General features: G+C 35.5%; 2 protein-coding genes across 2 annotated transcripts; both read left to right on the top strand.

Annotated features, from left to right (window-relative positions):
- The first annotated feature begins 974 nt into the window (after positions 1-974).
- Positions 975-9,637, top strand: LOC110109723 (trihelix transcription factor ASIL2). The gene is made up of 2 exons (XM_020840923.2): positions 975-1,544; positions 8,876-9,637. The coding sequence occupies exons 1-2, from the start codon at positions 1,086-1,088 to the stop codon at positions 9,248-9,250; spliced, it is 834 nt and encodes a 277-aa protein (XP_020696582.1). The 5' UTR covers positions 975-1,085; the 3' UTR covers positions 9,251-9,637.
- Positions 9,638-11,842: 2,205 nt separating this feature from the next.
- On the top strand, positions 11,843-16,424 carry LOC110109708 (hydroxyproline O-arabinosyltransferase 3-like). The gene is made up of 9 exons (XM_020840908.2): positions 11,843-12,264; positions 12,509-13,031; positions 14,265-14,332; positions 14,428-14,629; positions 14,973-15,070; positions 15,161-15,230; positions 15,355-15,426; positions 15,541-15,654; positions 16,305-16,424. Exons 2-9 carry the CDS (start codon positions 12,624-12,626, stop codon positions 16,368-16,370), a joined length of 1,098 nt encoding a protein of 365 aa, XP_020696567.1. The 5' UTR covers positions 11,843-12,264; positions 12,509-12,623; the 3' UTR covers positions 16,371-16,424.
- The last annotated feature ends 1,645 nt before the right edge of the window (positions 16,425-18,069 follow it).

Here is an 18,069-nt window from a genome sequence, read left to right as displayed (position 1 = left end):
GGGGCAGTCTCTTCCTCAAGATGAAGGTGGCATGACCATGGGGTGACAAATTAGGTAGTGGTAAAAAAGATAGTGGGGGCATGAAGGATGGCTCGAATAGGCATCCTCTTATAGGTGAAATGATATGAATCACTATAATTTATGCACCAATATTATATTATTAGTTTCTTCCTATCCTAATTTCTCATATTTCTAAATTAGAGAGATTTTATATATAAATCAAACTCCTAAATAAATATATTTTTTACTTTATGTAATCATACATAAATCTCATTTACATTTATTATCATTTATGAAAAATTCTATGATTCATAAAAAAATTAGTCAACATACATCTCATTTACATTTATTATCATTTATGAAAAATTCTATGATTCATAAGAAAATTAGTCAACAACACCACAACATGCTTGAGCACCACCACTATGATGCTCGTGGTAAAGAGATGTTTAAAGGCATTTAGGTGGTCAAAAAAAAAAAAGCTTTAAAATAAATAATAAATAAATAAAAAGGCATTTAGGTGGTCCACAGGCCCGTGGATAGAGTTGCAATGATAGATTGACACCGTCATCTCCATCTAGTGCAACATTGTTGTGCAAGAGGGAAACAAATCGGCTCCCTAATCATCCCGATTGCTTTAAGATTCATACCTTAAGTAAAATAAAATTTTGTAATTAACACCAAATCTATACCAAAGATACTTTAAATTCAAACATCCAATGCCACAAAGAGGGCAAATTATTAGGTGCGGACACCAGACAGAGAGAATCATTCAGATTTCTCTCTGTCTACAGTCAAAGCGTAGCTACTACAGTAGCTGTGCTTTTACTGTAAACAGAAAAAAATCCATAAGTATCTATCTGTCAGGTGATTGGACCTAATAATTTTCTTACAAAGAGAACCCAAAAAGTTGAATACTTTCTCATGAAACCACAAAAGCCATATTCCAAAACCATGATAACCCCATTTGGCAAACCTTCTCCACCTCTCCTTTTTTCCCCCATCACAAGTTCAAATAACCCCACTCTCCACTTTCCCCCCTCCAATTACAAAACCAATATCTACAATAATATCTCCACCCAATCATGGAAACCAAGCCGCTTTTTAATAACCCGAACAACCCGCCGGTCGCCGGCGGCCGCCGCGACGAGTGGAGCGAAGGGGCCGTGGCTTGCCTCCTCGACGCCTACGAGTCCAAATGGGAGCTACGCAGCCGGGCCAAGCTTAAGGGCCGGGACTGGGATGACGTGGCCCGTCGAGTTTCGGGCCGGGCTGGCGGGGCCCGGTCCGCTAAAACGCCGTCACAGTGTAAGAATAAGATTGAGTCCATGAAGAAGCGATACCGGTCGGAGTCGGCCGCCACGGTAGCCGGAGGAAGAGGAGGAGGGTTTTCGCGGTGGCCGTTCTTTGGCCGGATTCAGAGGCTGATGACTTGGAAGAATGATAGTGGTAGTGGTTTTATGCTTGAGGCATCGCCGGTGGCGGCGGCGGCGGTTCCGATTGGTGGCACTCCAGCGATGAACGGCGGCGTGGGAGCGGGTAAGGTGAGTTTTGATTTATGAGTTGTCTATTAACTAAGTAAACAACAAAATATATAGCTGAGTTGAGCCGATGCTTGCTTTAGCTGTTTTCATAACTTTATTTTGTTGCAGTAACTGAATTCATCATTGAAATAAAAATTTAAATGATAGAACTATAAGTGTACACACTTACACTCTAATAAATTCATTGTTAAGATGGATTTTATTTTTTTAATTTCATGCTCTTAATTTGTATGGGAGAAATGTTTTAAAATTGGCCAAATTATAAAAAGGAGCTGGTTTAATACATAAATACTCAGATGAATCCTAATTTAAAAAAAAAATAAAAAAGAGCGAAACCGGATTATTGAGAACCAGTTTCTTAATAAACCGGATTTTGTAAAACAGGGTTCAGTTTCTTATTTATGTCATCCGGTTTCTTAAGAAACCGTCTTTCCAAAACTCCGGTTTCCCCTCAAATTCCATAAATTCCTCCCCAAATTCCTTAAATTGCTCCAGTGATTTGCTCCTACGATTCCATGCCCCCATCATTTCGCGCGCCCGTGATCCGCAAAAAACGCGTTAGTATTTTTCAGTTTCTAATGTGTTATTTGGTAGACCTGTTTCGCTCTTTTTTAAATTTTTTCGTTAATATGATCCTTCTGCATATTAGTGTATTAAACGAGCTCCTTTTTATAATTTTGCCTTAAAATTTTGCAAAAGGTGTTTAAAAATATAGCTGAAATTTATGATATCTTTTAAAATTTGCTTTTACTTTAGAAAAATCAAAATATGATATTATTTCTAATTTAGTAAAAATATAAGTTTTCTGTTTTAACTAGTTATTTTTAGCGAGTAAAACATACTTTTTTCTATTTTACAAGACAAAATTATGATTTTTTAATAGTCTGTTTTGCAAAATTAAAAATTTTATCAAAGAAGAGAGAGAGAGAGAGTTATATTGTAACCAAGAAGAAACTTCTTATATTCTGAATTAGATTTAATAAAATATTATTTTTATGCTTAGCTTCTGGCCACATAGATGTTACAAAAGTTTGAAATCATATAACCAAAATGGGACCTCAACCTAAATCTCTATAGAGTTATTCCTTTCAATAATACTATTTTGACAATTGACATACTATATATGAAAACTTGGGAACTGAATGTAATCTTGACATACTATAGATGTGGAAGAGAGCATGAGGAGAAGAATGGTCATTTGAATTTCAAAAGGAGATGAGAAACCAGTCGATATTCAACTTCATACTGTAATTGTTTGAGTGGCTTGTAATGATTAAATGTTTACAGAATTATAAATAGGTTTCTCTTTTTTCAAGCTGCTTATTGTTTAGTTGTAGCTTGTTCTAAAATGAAAGTGTCAAATAAAATTTAATGTTTTTTGCTTTCATTAATTTGGTTTCACTTTCCCCTTATGTTGATTAGTGTAGATTGTCTCTCTGATGAGCGTCCAACTACATTATTTTGGAAGAATTAATATATCTTGATTCTTGGAGATAATGAGGAATTTTCATGTAGTGCTAGGAGTTTCTAAGTTCTTGGTGAATAGAGGAACAAGATTGAAAGGTAAAAGCTAGCACTCCTTAAGGAAGCTAAGTAATGCTATATAAAAAATTACACATAGGTGTATGATCCAAACCAATCATTTGTAATCGAGTAATGACTGTTTGAACACTAAAATGGTCTAGAGGTTTGAGCTAGTTGACTAGCTATTAGACTGGTCCAAGAGGGATTAGCTCTGCTTCTATCAGGGGCAGAACGCTTGCTCCTCACAAATAGAGCCTGCCTCTCTGCGCGGGGTCCAACTTGCGTCAATTCGGAAGGTTTTTAGTTGGTTTATGAGGAAAAATTCAAAGAAGTGGTTTTTTAGAGAATTCCTTTATGATTGTATGCTTTAATTAGGATGTTTTCCTAGGGTTAGGTTGACTTGTCTTTTATTGAAATTTGGAGTCTTCATAGGTTTTAATTGGGCTCTAGCGGCTTCTAGAGATTGGGAGAGCTAGATCATCTTCTCCAATTGAGGATCAATTATATCTTGTTGTTTTCTTCCACTATTATCAATTAAAAGAGTTTCTATTTAGTTATTCCACCCGCTACTCTTAATTTCTGCTTTTGGAAACTGCTGAATTTCAAATTCAGCCAAGGTTCTTTCTTTTTCCTACATGTGTTTCCTATCACTAGCCTTGAAGGTATCCAAGCTAACATAATATAAAAGATGAATTCAAATGGATTGAGAGATGATGAACTTTGAGAGAAAAGATCAATAATTTCTCCTCTATCTACAATACTTGTTAATCAGTTGTAAGGTTAATTGGGTGCTTCACATTAATGAAGTTCTATTGATATAAGTTTGTTATCGTTAGTATTTGGAAGACGTCAACGTGGGGCCATGGTATCTTGTTTCTACTCATAGGAGGCTACTCCAAAAGGAATCATTGGATTGAATACAGTGGATTCTATGAGTGGCCTTCTAATATAAACAAACTGGTCCAGAAGGGACCGGTCTAGCCGGTCCAGTTGGCCCACTTATTACAGCAGGCGCAAGTCCTGCTGTTACCGCCGGCCTCAAATCCCCTATTGGGGTGGGGTCCACTTCCTAAATGATTTTGAAGAAGGGTTGTTTAGTCCTTTTGAATTATTTTGTTATTTTCTTTAAGTAGAAGTTTATATGAGGGTCAGGTCATCTTTTTTGTGGCTGATTTCTGTTTTGGTACTTGACATTCTTGGGCTCTAGCGGCGTCTAGAGAATCGGGAGAGATAGATCCTTCTCTCAAATAGAAGATCAATTGTATCTTGGTATTTTCATATTCCTTTCATCCAATAATACATAAATTCTACTATTTTTCAGGTTTTTCTTTGAGTTTGGTGGAGTTTTCTCACTGATTTCCCAAGATTGATACGTAACGCTTGAAATCTACAAGCGTTTCTTATCAAATTGGTATCGGAGTGGTGTTTGGGTTGTATTTTGTGGCTGTTTTTGGCAAATTCCTGTAGCAGTTTTTTCAATTCGAATGGGTATTTTTGTTGTTTTTGGGGACGAACTCCTGTTTTTTGAGACAAACAAAGATCCGGGTAACGATGGTGGCCTAGAAGGTGGATGCTTTGGAAGAACGTCTTGAGGGGGAGATGAATCAAATCAAAGATTTAGTGGATGATAGAATTTCCTCCATGGAAGAACAATTCTCAAATCTACTGGACATGATGAAGAAAATGATGGATCTCCACAACCAAACGGTGGCATCTAAGGCGATGGGCCGGAACAGAAAAATACGAATTCTGAAATTTGTAGGGATGAAAATGAGGTGGAGATCGTAGAGGGAGAACAGAGAAGAACTCAAAGTGATTTGGGTGAAGTGTATCTTGGGGACAACAAGCCCTGCAACATTATTAGACATGGAGATTTTGATATCAGAATGTTAGATGGTTCAATTTGGAGAATAAAGAGGAGTTTAGCTTCTGTGACTCAGCTTGTAAATTTAGGCTATGTGCCATCATTCATAGAAGATACGTGAAAGGTGACAAAAGGGGCTATGGTTATAGCTCATTGAAGTATTGAAGGCACCCAATATTTTATCAATAGAAGAATATATTATATTGGAGTAGAAGATTCAGAAGTTGATGGAGGACTTTTGCATCAAAGGTTTGGCCATATAAGTAAGAAATGTATGCATTCACTTCTTACTAGAGGAAAGCTTCATGGTTTAAAATCTATAGATTTAGATTTTTTTGAAGATTGTTTATATGACAAGCAATATATGATGAGTTTTTCAAATATTGGTTGAAAAGTCAAGTCAAAGAAGTTGGAGTTAGTGCATACTGATGTATGAGGTCCTTATGTTGCTTCTATAAGAGAATCTTTATATTTTGTTACTTATTAATGATCACAGTAGAAATATATGGGTGTACTTCTTAAAAAAAATATAGGTGTACTTCTTAAAAGACAAGTCAGATATATTTGATGCTTTTAAGAAGTGGAAGGCTAGCTTGAGATAAGTTTAAAGCTCAAGTGTCTCAGATTAAATAATGGTGGCAAGTATCGTGACAAGAAGTTCATGGTGTATTGTGCTTTGATGTATACTATGATCTGCACAATATCTGATATAGCATATACAGTGGGAGTAGTCAGCAGATTTATAAGTAACCTAGCCAAACTTTATTAGAAGGTGGTTAAGTGAATTCTCAGGTACTTGAGAGGATGAATTAACAAAGCTCTTTGCTTTGGTGGTGCAGAGATTGATCTACATGGATATATAGATTCTGATCTTGATGGAGATCTTGATGGCAGGAGAAGAACAATAGGTTATATTTTTACTTTGGAAAAGGCTGCAGTCAGTTAGATTTTTAAGTTATAAAAGATTGTTGTGCTCTCAACCACAGAAGCGGAGTACATTGTTATCACTGAGGCTAGCAAGGAGATGATTTGGTTGCAGAGTTTCAACACAGAACTTGCAAAGGGCAAAAGGCAAAGGAATGAGGAGCTACATAGTGACAACATGACTGTTATACATCTAGCCAAGAATGCTGCATTCCATGGCAGGACGAAGCACATCCAACTTCGGTATCATTTCATCAGGTCACTTATGGAAGATAGTCAGTTATCTTTGGAGAAGATACACATGACCGAGAATCCTGTAGATATGCTGACGAAGACGGTGACAGTTAATAAACTAAAGCTATGTGTAGCTCCAGTTAGTCTTCATAGAGGATCAGAGGAGGGGTGAGCCACACTACATGTACTATGATTAGTGTTACAGATCGGGAGAATGATTCATTACAATAAGTTTTCAAGTGGGAGATTATTATGTGTGGAATATGATTTTGTTAATCAATCGGGTTATTATGTTGCCTCGAACCTCAAGTTTGTCCTTCTTGCTGGGGGTGCGGGGGTTTATCCCTTGCTTGGGTTCAGGTTGCAAAGCACATGAATTTTTTTTTATATAACACCCGACGCTGTGTACCCGAGCGCCCCGACGTTATGTACCCGATTGCCCCGACGGTGTGTTCTCAAGCACCCCGGCGCTGAACAACAGAGAGCGGAGCACCGCAGTCGTCTAAATACAACACCACAGAAGATCAAGATAGATGTTCAAGCGCCGCAACACTATGAGACGAACTGGACGGTTTTCTTTCTCATTTTTATGAAGGGTTGTGTCCCTTTGGATTATTTACTTGGCTTTCTCTTGTATTTTTTGTTAGGTTAGGCATTGAGAACGGTGCATGTGAGAAGAGAAGCATGAAGAGAGAGCAAGAGATCTATAATTATTTCTCCCCATTTTCATAATGGATTTCTTGGTGTGGTGCGGCTCCGTGGTTTTTTTCCCTATTTTGATTTTTTTCTGCGTTAAATCCTGGTGTTCTTTACTTTTAGTTTCTTTTACCTTTTTTTTGCTTATTTCATCATTTTGGTGTTTATTCCTCATCCCCAACGTGTTGTTCATGAGGCGAGGCGTAAGCCTCAAGGCATTTTAAAGCGTAAACCTTAAAATTCAAAAATTGTGTAAAGTAAAAATAAAAGTTAAAAGTGATTTTTATATAATATCGAAATAATATGTTAAAGAGAGAAGAAATAATTAAGGCCTATACTTCATATTCTTAGTAATATTCATCCAACTTGAGTCTATAAATCATATAATTCAACCACATTTAATCTTTTCATAATTCATTTGGGAAAGAAAATGAGTAGATTTTTTGGTAGGAAAGAAATTCTTTTGCTAAGATTTTACTTTTCTTCTTTCTAAGTTTCACATATTATGCATGAAAACTCCCTTATTGTGAACACAAGAAAGAGAGATATTGCAGAGAGCATTGCTTTAAATTATGCAATATAAGACTCGCCTTGCGCCTTGAGGCCTACCTCAGTGCAATTCTGATGAATAACATCTCGAAGCTTACGCTTCAAGTTTTTTTTATGAGTCTAGCGCCTCAATTTGACTAAGCGCGTCCCACCTCATTGGCTTGAGGTGTACGCCTCACCCTATTAATATATGTTTTTTATTAAATCTTACATAAATCCTAAACTAAAACCTCTAACAAATCACACATTCATGCCAATCCAAGCCACATCAGCTTCCTCTTAATTGCCTCAACCTCCAACCTACCGCATATGTCGCAGGTCTTTTATAGCCTCAACCCCCATAACTATTTGCTATTGGTGCAATTAAGTCAAGTGAACTTGTGAGTTGTTGGTGGCTTACTTCGATAATTATATTGTAAGTCGAGCTCGATGAGTTAACAAGTCAAATTTATGTCAACTCTAATTCAACTTGTTAGCTCATGAGTCAACTCCTTAAAAAAATAATCTATATAACAATTTATTAAAATTTAAGGATTGAATAACACAATTATTATAAACATTTAAAATTTATATTTCTCTTTCTTATCTCAATTGATTTTTTTATTATTTATCTTATAATATATCATTCTTTTTGTCAATTAATTAGAAAAACTACTTGAATTTGACTCATCTTTTTATATTATAATAAATGACTCTCCTCGTAAGTTCAAAGAAACTCGTGAAATTGAGCTTAAACTCGAGCCTAAACTTTATTAATTAGTCCAGCTTAAGCTCAACTCTACTCACTTACACTTACAGTTGGTATTGACAATAGGGAAGGAGGTTGAGGGTTGGGCAAATATGATATGTTAGAGACCATGTGCAGGCGGCAATGACTTCCAAATATTCCATCTTTTACATCTAGCTACTATCGAGTATCGACAAAAGCATATCGACTTATCAAGAGCATAATAAATAGGCCTTATGAATATGATAATTCTAGAAGAATCATGTTTGAGTTGAGAAGAAGACTTGTGAAGGCTTGCGTGAAGTTGTTAAAAAGATTGTTTAGTTGACATAAGCATTTAGCATTTCAACTCCAAGCAGGAAGTACTGAATGACAAAGAAATTATGTCCACCAAAAAAATGTTCTTGATGAATTGTAAGGAGATATAGTGATTGAGAAAGGGAGACATTATGTGAGTGATTGAGTGAGAGAGAGTGTGTATGTGAGTGTGAGTATATATATATTTAAAATTTTTTAGTCATATATCACTATAAAAATATGAATTTATTGATTTATCATTATAATATCACTAAAGAGGGAGAAAGATATATGTATAAGTTAGCCAAACAAAGAGATAGGAGTAGTAAGGAGCTAGTTCAAGTGAAGTGTATTAAAGATGAAGATCAAAAAATACTTTTCTTAGAAGATGATATTCAATAAAGATGGATGAGAACACTGAATAATCAGGATGATATCTTTATAAGAATGTCATTTATGTAACTTATTATTACTAAGATACACCAACAAATTTTGAAAAATTTCAACTCTTTGCAGGAACCTTTAGAAGGCAAAGGAGAGAACAAAGAACATAGCCAAGCACAGATAGATGCAGAGCCAAGCAAGCCAACTAATGATGCCTACAAAGAGAGAGAAGACAAAGAGGAGAAGAAGGAGAAGAAGAAGAAGAAGAAGAGAAGGATGCAGGAAAGAGAGGAGGAAGGAGATGACTTTGACGTCATTGAAAGCATCCAGAGTCTTGCAGAGACTGCACTCAAGGTAGAGCAATTGAGAATGGAAGCCATGAGAGATGTGGAGAAAATATGGGCTCAAGCTGAAGCCAAGAAGGGAGAGCTTGATTTGAAACGAACTGAGATTACAGCCAAAACCCAGTTAAAAATTGCAAGGCTCTTTTGCAAGAGTACTGGCTGATGTAAGTTACATTCAAATGTGATATCTTGTTCTTTTGCCTCCTGCCCAAATATGAAAATATGGAGCTCCAACATGTTACATAATCATCAACAAATCCATCAGTTTGGCTTTTGAGGCGCATTTAAGTTTCATTTGGGACGGCTTTCTCATTGCTTCTTAAAGCGGTTTTATAGTACAAAAATTAAAATTTTTGTATTAAAAAACTGTTTTAAGAAGCAATAAAAAACTAGTCCCAAACGAAACCTTAATTTCTTGTAAACAGAATTCATATATTAAAAAACAATGAAATTTGCTGGCTCCTACCATTTGTCATTGATTGGATGTAAAAAATCAACAAGGATTTTATTGAGAGAACTTGGCTCAGAATATCCTGAGCTGAATAAGGAATCCCCAAGTAGAAATGAGAGGAAATGCTGCAGGTTACATAAGAAAAGCTTTCATGGTCCCTATTAAGCTTCTATTGCAGTTCAAGCAGCGCAAAACAGATATGATGTAGGCTTCATTTGGGACGGCTTTCTTTAAAGTAGTTTTTTAGTACAAATTTTTTTAAACTAAAAAATTTTTGTACTAAAAAGCTGTTTTAGAAAGCAATAAAAAAATATCCCAAACAAAATAGTAATATTAAGACTTTTAAAGTGTAAAGGATGTGGTTTTCCATTATATTTTTGTAGATGTTGATGATGAACTTTAAAAGTCCATGCCTTCAAGATTTTTTGATCTGACCTGCAACTGCTGTAAAGTATGATGATGCAATGATTGTTGTGTTTGCATGGGCTTTTGTTGCTTACATAAAATGTTCTATCTTATTAGCTTAGTCCAGCAATGTTCAAAAACCTAAGAAGTTAAGAAATCATGAGGGATTTAGTGGTGGAATAACAGAATTATTCTTAGTACATGTTTAGCTTCAGTTAGGTTGAGAAATTTGGCTTGATTGGATTTGTATATGCTCAGTTGCAACCTAGGGTTTATTGGATCCAATTGTGTCCTATTGGGGAAAAATTATTTTAGACAGCGTCCGGAGACCAACCAGAATGTATCACGTCATTTTATTGCTCGATACCGGTGCTCGGTACCGCTGTGTGTTGGGTGACATGGCGCATTCTGGTTGGTCTCCAGACCGTCCGGTGTCTGCACAAAATAATTTCTCCCTATTGGGTTTAGCTAGGTTTAGATAGGTTCAAGGGGACTTGAGGGTTCCAATTGGCCTTTGGGCATTGTTCTTGGCTTATGGTAGCTTAATGTTGGATAGTTACCATCAAGCCTAAGCAAATGGTTCCCTTATTGGATTGGTATGGATTGAACCTAGCCTAGGTTGAGGACAACATGGGTGTCTTGAAGGAGAGATTATTAGGTGAGGAGTGCGGACGGGGAGAACCGTCCGCACAAGCCTTATTCCGCGCTAGGTACCGGCACTCGGTACCGTTGGATACCGCTGGATACCGCTAGGTACCCATATTTATGCAGACGGTGCACACTCCGCACCTAATAATTTTTCGTCTTGAAGGGCTTATGGCTAATTCTGGGATTCAAATTAGTCAAAGTCTAGGGTATGTATATGCATGCCTAAGTCTTTATTATGCAAAGTGGTAAGAGTAGTGTTCAACCTAGCGGGGATTTAGTCCACTAAGATTTTCTTTGAGACAACTTTTGTACTATTTTCTAAAGCAGATTTTTAATTTAAAAATTATTTGAATTAAAAATTTTTGTATTTGAAAGCTGCTTTAGAAAGCAATAAGAAATCTGCCTCAAACGAAGCCTAAAGCTAGAAGTTCGCCTAATGTAGCTAAGAAAGGCTTAAATCCACTAAGAAGTCATCTGGTTTGAAAGATTTTGATGTAAAATACTTCAAATGTACGAGTTTTAGAAATTTGAATTTCAGTTTGATAAAAATTAAATTCAAAATAAATTTTTGAGGATTTTGAAACTCACTCCTTAGTTCATTTTGATGTAATTCAAAATTGGATGACCAATTTCGAGATACATAGCAAACTGTTGTTGTTGTCACCTGCTTCCATCACCAGATGTCGTCGATCACCATTGCCCCCCTTTGCCACCACCCCTTACTAGCCCTCACCACTGCCTCTGCTCATGCGCTAACTATCAGTATCTCCCAACACCCCGACACTAACATTGTTGGCTACTGTTATTGAGCTTTACACCAAATTCATTTAACTTTAAATCAAACATAAAAAATAATATCCTATATTTATTTTACACTCAATCCAATATTTCTAAAATATTTTAAATACACTATATCTATTTTATACTGTAAATGTTTTAATTTGTATTTCTTTTTTACCAAATCAAATGGCTCCTATGACAAGAGACAATACAAGGCTAAGTCTTATCAAAGCTTTAGTCAGATAAACCCCATTCTAAAAATGACATAAACAATTCTAATATTAAATATGACCTTATCTCTTGTAAATAAGTGATTTAGGGGTTTTAAAAGTATTTGTTCATTTTATTTTAATAAAAAAATTTATCTTAAAAAATTCCATGTCTAAACCAAAAATTTTTATAAGGATTTTTTAATATGAATGATAAAATATTATTTAATATGCTTTGAATGTTATTTTGTTTGGATAAATCATTGATCTTAACGTTTTGAGGAATTTCTTCCGTCTTCTTCCTCTTGACCGCCGGCGCTCCTTTTCTACGAATAACGGTCACAATTATGATCCAGCTAATTACAGGTTAATGTCGTGCAGTGGACATGTGAGAGCTCAAAAATGCCATTTTTTTGTTGGCACAATTCCTACTGCATACGGAGGCGAAGTCTCCGTTCCTGCCCAATAAAATACCATCACGAGCGCCATGTTGCCCTTCGCAAAGTCCACGACTTTGATTCGTGATTTTCTTCTCGACCGCCCCCCTCTGTCTACCTCTCTGCTCCTTTTGTTCGCCGGCGGCTCTTTCCGATCAAGCCAAGCTAAGCCGGCCGAGAAGTCTGCCGCCTCTTCTTCTTTTCCGGTTTCATCCGATGATATTCCAGTTGCGCTGTCTTTCACCAGGTTTGGGATCTCTCTTTCTCTCCTAAAGACGTAAAGATGGAAGCATTATAGATTTTAAGAGCACTTCTCCACGTCTTGGGAATGTTTCCTATTTTTCCTTTGGTGCCCATCTTGATCCCGTTTTGCTGAAGCTTGTTCTTCTAACCTTGGATCGGCCATTTTAAAAAAGATTTGATTTTGAGCGTTTTCCTGAAGCTTGTTATTATTATTATTTTGAAATCGATTGGAAAGTCTCGCCTTTCAGATGCGCTATTGTGATCATCAAGTATAAACAATGCTATTGTGACGCGTGCGGCTAGGGTTTAGGGAATTGCTGGAAGATTTTGATTTCAGGCTTTGGAAAAGCTTCTACAATAGGGATGGGGAAGGCGTCACCTTTTCTCCTCGTCTTTGTGGGATGTGGGTTCTTTATTGCCTCCTACAATTTCTTTACAATGGTAATTCAGAACCAGAAAAGTGGTTCTACTAATCAGTTGATAGATCACTCAGCTCTTTCACTTCTAGCTGATCCTGTTGTGGCGATGCCAAATCATTTAAAGAAGGCGAGAGGGTCGAAGAGGCTATTTCATGTTGCTCTCACTGCGACTGATGCGCCTTATAGTAAATGGCAGTGCAGGATAATGTACTACTGGTTCAAGAAGGTGAAGGATATGGAGGGTTCAGAGATTGGTGGATTCACAAGAGTTCTACATTCAGGGAAGCCTGATAATTTGATGGATGAGATCCCTACCTTTGTTGTGGATCCTCTTCCAGCTGGTATGGATAGGGTAAGGAATCTTAATATGTTGTTGTTGTTGTTTTTTTTTTTTATTGAGCTTCTTATCCTTGTTTATGTTTGTTGTGTTTTATCACAGAATACTATTTCTGAGCTTAAAACATTTAGGGGCTATTTGGCTACAAGTAGGATTTAGTAAATCCTGCAAATTTAAATTATAGCAAATCTTGAGAGGGTCGAAGAGGCTATTTCATGTTGCTCTCGAAAAGCTCTAAAAGAACTGAATATGAACCGAACATGAACCAAACATGAACACTCATTAATTTAAACAAACAAATATGAATACAAACAATAAAGCTCGAATCAAATACGAGCCAAACTTGAACAAGCTGATAATAAATGAACTCAAACATGAACACTCACATACTCGGCTCGGCTCGGTTCATTTGCAGCCCTAGTGTTGGGATACAACAAATCATTGATTTTATTAATTATGGAATTGAAATGAGATTTTTTGAAAAAGTAGGATTTAAAATTTTGTTTGGCAGGATTTAAGCTAAAACTTGTTTAAATCCAGTCTAAAGTAGGATACCAAATGGTACATCATTTTGTTTTCTGCTTAAGGATTGAAGTCTAGTGATTGCACTAAGTAACAGTATGGTGTCAGAGCAAGATGAAGGTGGCAGCTAGGGGAGAAGGAGGAGAGGGAGTCGGTGGAGAAGATAAATCATGAGCCTGGATGCTTCCTGCGGCTGATGGGTAATACTTTGCCCTCACCTAGGAACTTCAAACCACGAGCCCAGACGCTTCCTGTGATTGGTGGGTAGTACGTTGCCCTCACCTAGGGACTTCAACTCTTATAAGAACTCTCAAAGCTCTTAAAAACAAAATGTAGAATTTTCTCTTAATAACCATTCATCCCTCAAAAAGAAGAGGAGGGGGCTATAAATAGCCAAAATACAATAATAAAATAAATGACAAAAGTGCCCCTTGTGGTTACTTAAGCCTACTCCCTCAAATGAGGGTAAAAACAGAAAAATGCATAAATAAATTAAAATACAAATAATAACTCAAAATAAAGTGGTACAATCATGGCCGTTGATCTTCGGCTCCTCTTCTGATAAACTTACATGGTCGGATGTCCTCATCACATATTATCTTAGCTATGCTTCCTATTATCCTTTTCTGTGGGTGTTTCAATGGAAAGATATAATCAATTGGATGTCGTCATTCTTTGCTAAATTTCAAGCTATCTTATTTCATTGTCTTTTGATCTTTCTGGCAGGGCTATGTTGTATTGAATCGACCATGGGCATTTGTTCAATGGCTGGAAAAAGCAAAAATTGAGGAAGAGTGAGAATGAATTATCTTAACCTGTTTAACATGACACCTTTTTATGTATCCATTATTTTTTTTCTGAATTCTATATGCTTTATGGAAATTTGCAGCTACATACTAATGGCAGAACCAGACCACATATTTGTGAATCCTTTACCAAACTTATCTCGTGGAGATTACCCAGCTGCATTCCCGTTCTTCTATATTAAACCATCTGAAAATGAGATAATACTAAGGAAGTTCTATCCTGAGGACAAAGGACCTGTGACAAATATTGATCCCATCGGCAATTCTCCGGTTATTATAAAGAAGGTAGATAATAAGGGCTGGCAGATTTAAGTTTCTTTTGAGACTATTTTTTTATTGCTTCTTAAAGCAACTTCTTAGTTCAATTTTTGTACTAGAAAGCTGGATTAAGAAGTAGAAAGAAAGTTGTCATAAACGAAGCCTTAGATGATATGTAGTTCATACATTTTGAATTGCTTACTGTAACTCATAAACTTGATTTTCATTTTCAATTTTGTTTCAATGACTTAGGTGGTTGAAAGTGCTTACTATAAAAACTAGGAAATCATTTTATCTTCTCCAATCTATTGATTCTATAGCAATTTTTTTGTAATATTCATATTATTGACTATTTGTTGAACCTCTTCAGTCTCAACTGGAAAGAATTGCTCCTACTTGGATGAATGTCTCCCTCAAAATGAAAGAAGATCCTGAGGCAGATAAAGTTTTCGGTTGGGTTCTTGAAATGTGTGTGCATCATATTCAATATATTTGTGTATTTTTAGCAATTGGTTGGGACAATGATGATTGAGCTTATTTTTCTATTGGCAACAATAGGTATGCTTATGCTGTTGCCAGTGCATTGCATGGAGTACAACATATTCTACATAAAGATTTTATGATACAGGTTTCACCTTTCATTTTCAATCTTTATTTTCGTTTACCCAAATTTCTTTCTTCTATTTATGTTAATATTTTTTGAGTTGGGTATTGAATTTCTATTTAAGATATACTGTAATGTTTGGTTTCAGCCTCCTTGGGATTTGAAGGTGGGGAAGTCATTCATCATTCATTACACGTATGGTTGTGACTACTCTTTAAAGGTTATTTTTTCTTATTTACATGCAAGTATTATTCTATTGGCACATGTTCATCATATAATATATTAAATTTTTTTCCTTTCTTGCAATTGTATTTGATATTTTTTACTTTTGAAGGGTGAACTGACTTACGGAAAGATTGGGGAATGGCGCTTTGACAAGAGATCACACATTCGAGGTCCACCGCCAAGAAACATTTCATTACCTCCGCCTGGAGTTCCCGAAAGTGTGGTATGTCCTTTATTACTAATTTAGTATTTGGACTCATGTCGTCGTCATCATCATTAGGCCATTGCTAATTATTGAATAATCATTTTCCATTTGTTCCTATTGAGTATGAGAAAAGGATCAAAATGGTCCCTCAACTCTTTGATAGGATTAATTATTTTGTGCGGACGCCGAACGCCTTTCGGAGACCAACCAGAATGTGTAACTTCACCCCTTGCTCGGTACCGTGGCTTGGTACTGCTGATGTGGCGCATTTTGGTTGGCTTTCGGACGGCATTTTGCGTCCGGTCTCCGAACATAATAATTATTCCTTTGCGAGGGACCAAAATGAACTTAGTAAAGCTTTATGATTTGATGAACTGATGAGTAATTCCTTTTAAAGCAGGCATTTGTGGGGCTGCACTGATCTCATGACTCTGAAATTTGTAAATTTGCATGAATTGAGACTGCCATACGTTTCCAGAAACAATTTAACATTTTCATTATCACTTGTTTCTGTAATTAATTGATTTTGACCATTACGTGATAACTTCATTGCTTGCTGTAACCAATTTTGTTTTAAGAACCTTTTAAACCTTATTGTTATTCGGGTCCCCAAATAGCTGATTCCAGTGATGAGGTGATGAGCTTCTTGTTCTGCTTTCATCATGCAGGTTAGGCTAGTGAAAATGGTGAATGAAGCTACTGCAAATATTCCTGGCTGGGAAGAAGGAAGGTAGAAAACTAAATTGAGAAAGCAAAGGAGTACTAAATTCTAATTTCAGTGGGCAGCAGAAAACCTTAGATTTAGGCTTTGTTTGGGTCAGCTTTCTTCTTGCTTTCAAAAACAGCTTTTTAATACAAAAATATCTTGAATTTGAATTTTTTTTACTATAAAATCATTTTAAAAAGCAGTACAAAAGCTGTCACAAATGAAGCCTTATACTATAATCTGTTTCATATAAGATTGATTATCTATAAAAACCTTCATTGCATTTCCCATTTTGATAATATTATAGAGTTGTTGCAGAATTATCCTTTTAAGTGTTTTTTGTATAGCTGGGAAATGCTATTGATATTAGTGGAACTTATATTGTTCAGGCTTTTGATCAAAGTGCTAGTTTTTTAAACTTGAATTGCTGGAACTTCCATGTAGTTGAGAATGATTTCATAAGAAAGTTTGGAATATATAGCTTTTTGATGGGATTTGCTAAAAAATGCATATGGAACTCGTATATTTGATGTACTGAGATGATATTTGGAAATTTTGAATGTTGGTAGTATTGATTTTGTTAAATTCTGAGAATTGGAGTGGGAAAAAATTCTTAATTTCATAAAACTATTCATATTTATAGATCTATATAATATATCTTAAAAAGAAACAAATAAATATGGAATTATGCATAATTGCTATGTTGCCCCATAATATAATTTGGAATAATTATTATTTTTCTTTTAACATATGAAAATTAGAGTTATCTAATATTATCTATCTGAAATAAATAACAAAAATAATTTTAGAAATTAAAACATTTATATGTACATCTTTATTTATTTAAAATATATATATATACACTACTCATGATCTATATAATCATATTATCACTATTCTATTTTGAATACAAAAGAATAATTAAAACATAATGAAACAAAACTTGAGAAATCCTAATTTGATCAATCTCGCACACCTGATCCTCTGCCTTTACCTGAAAATATTTAACCACATATAATGAGCTAAAAAGTCTAACAAGTCAATAAAATCTACAATTAAACTAAACACAAGGTAAATGAGTAATATGCTTGTCAGTAGTCAAATCATAATAGTAGCATTTCCATAATTATAGGGTAGTAAAATAGAGAAATCAGTAAACTAGTATATGTATCAAATCACTAAAGTAATCGTTATATCAATATTACAATCAATATAAAAATTGTATAAATCATCAAATCAAAATATTGGTAATGTCTATCCAAATCATGTTAATGATGTTAAATCATATAAAAATAATTGTAAACAGCAGAACAATAGTAACATCAACATCATGGGTGGCAGTAATAATAAATTCATATAATGGCAGTGATTCAGTAGCATGCATTCTAATAATCATATTAAACAAGTAAATATCCTGGTTACATCGATGTTTTTCCAGTATTAGTGTTAGTATCAGTAGCACATTTAGGGCTGCATGTGCTGCAAGCGAACCAAACATTTGACGAGCTACTCGTTGCTCGGTTCAATTAAAGCTCATTTGTGATCGTTTAACTAACTAAACAAACAAACTTAAGCAACATTTTAAATACTCGATCCTTAAATAAACAAGCTTGAACACTAATGTGTTCGGTTCATTTATGTTCACGAACAACATCATTTGAAGCTCGTGAACAAGCTCGACATTAAGCTCGATAAAAGCTCGATTCATGTTCGATTTAGAGCTCGTG

This window comes from Dendrobium catenatum, unplaced genomic scaffold, assembly GCF_001605985.2.
Source record: "Dendrobium catenatum unplaced genomic scaffold, ASM160598v2 fragScaff_scaffold_706, whole genome shotgun sequence".
NCBI classification, from domain to species: Eukaryota; Viridiplantae; Streptophyta; class Magnoliopsida; order Asparagales; family Orchidaceae; genus Dendrobium; species Dendrobium catenatum.
This window is presented reverse-complemented; position numbering and strand designations above follow the sequence as displayed.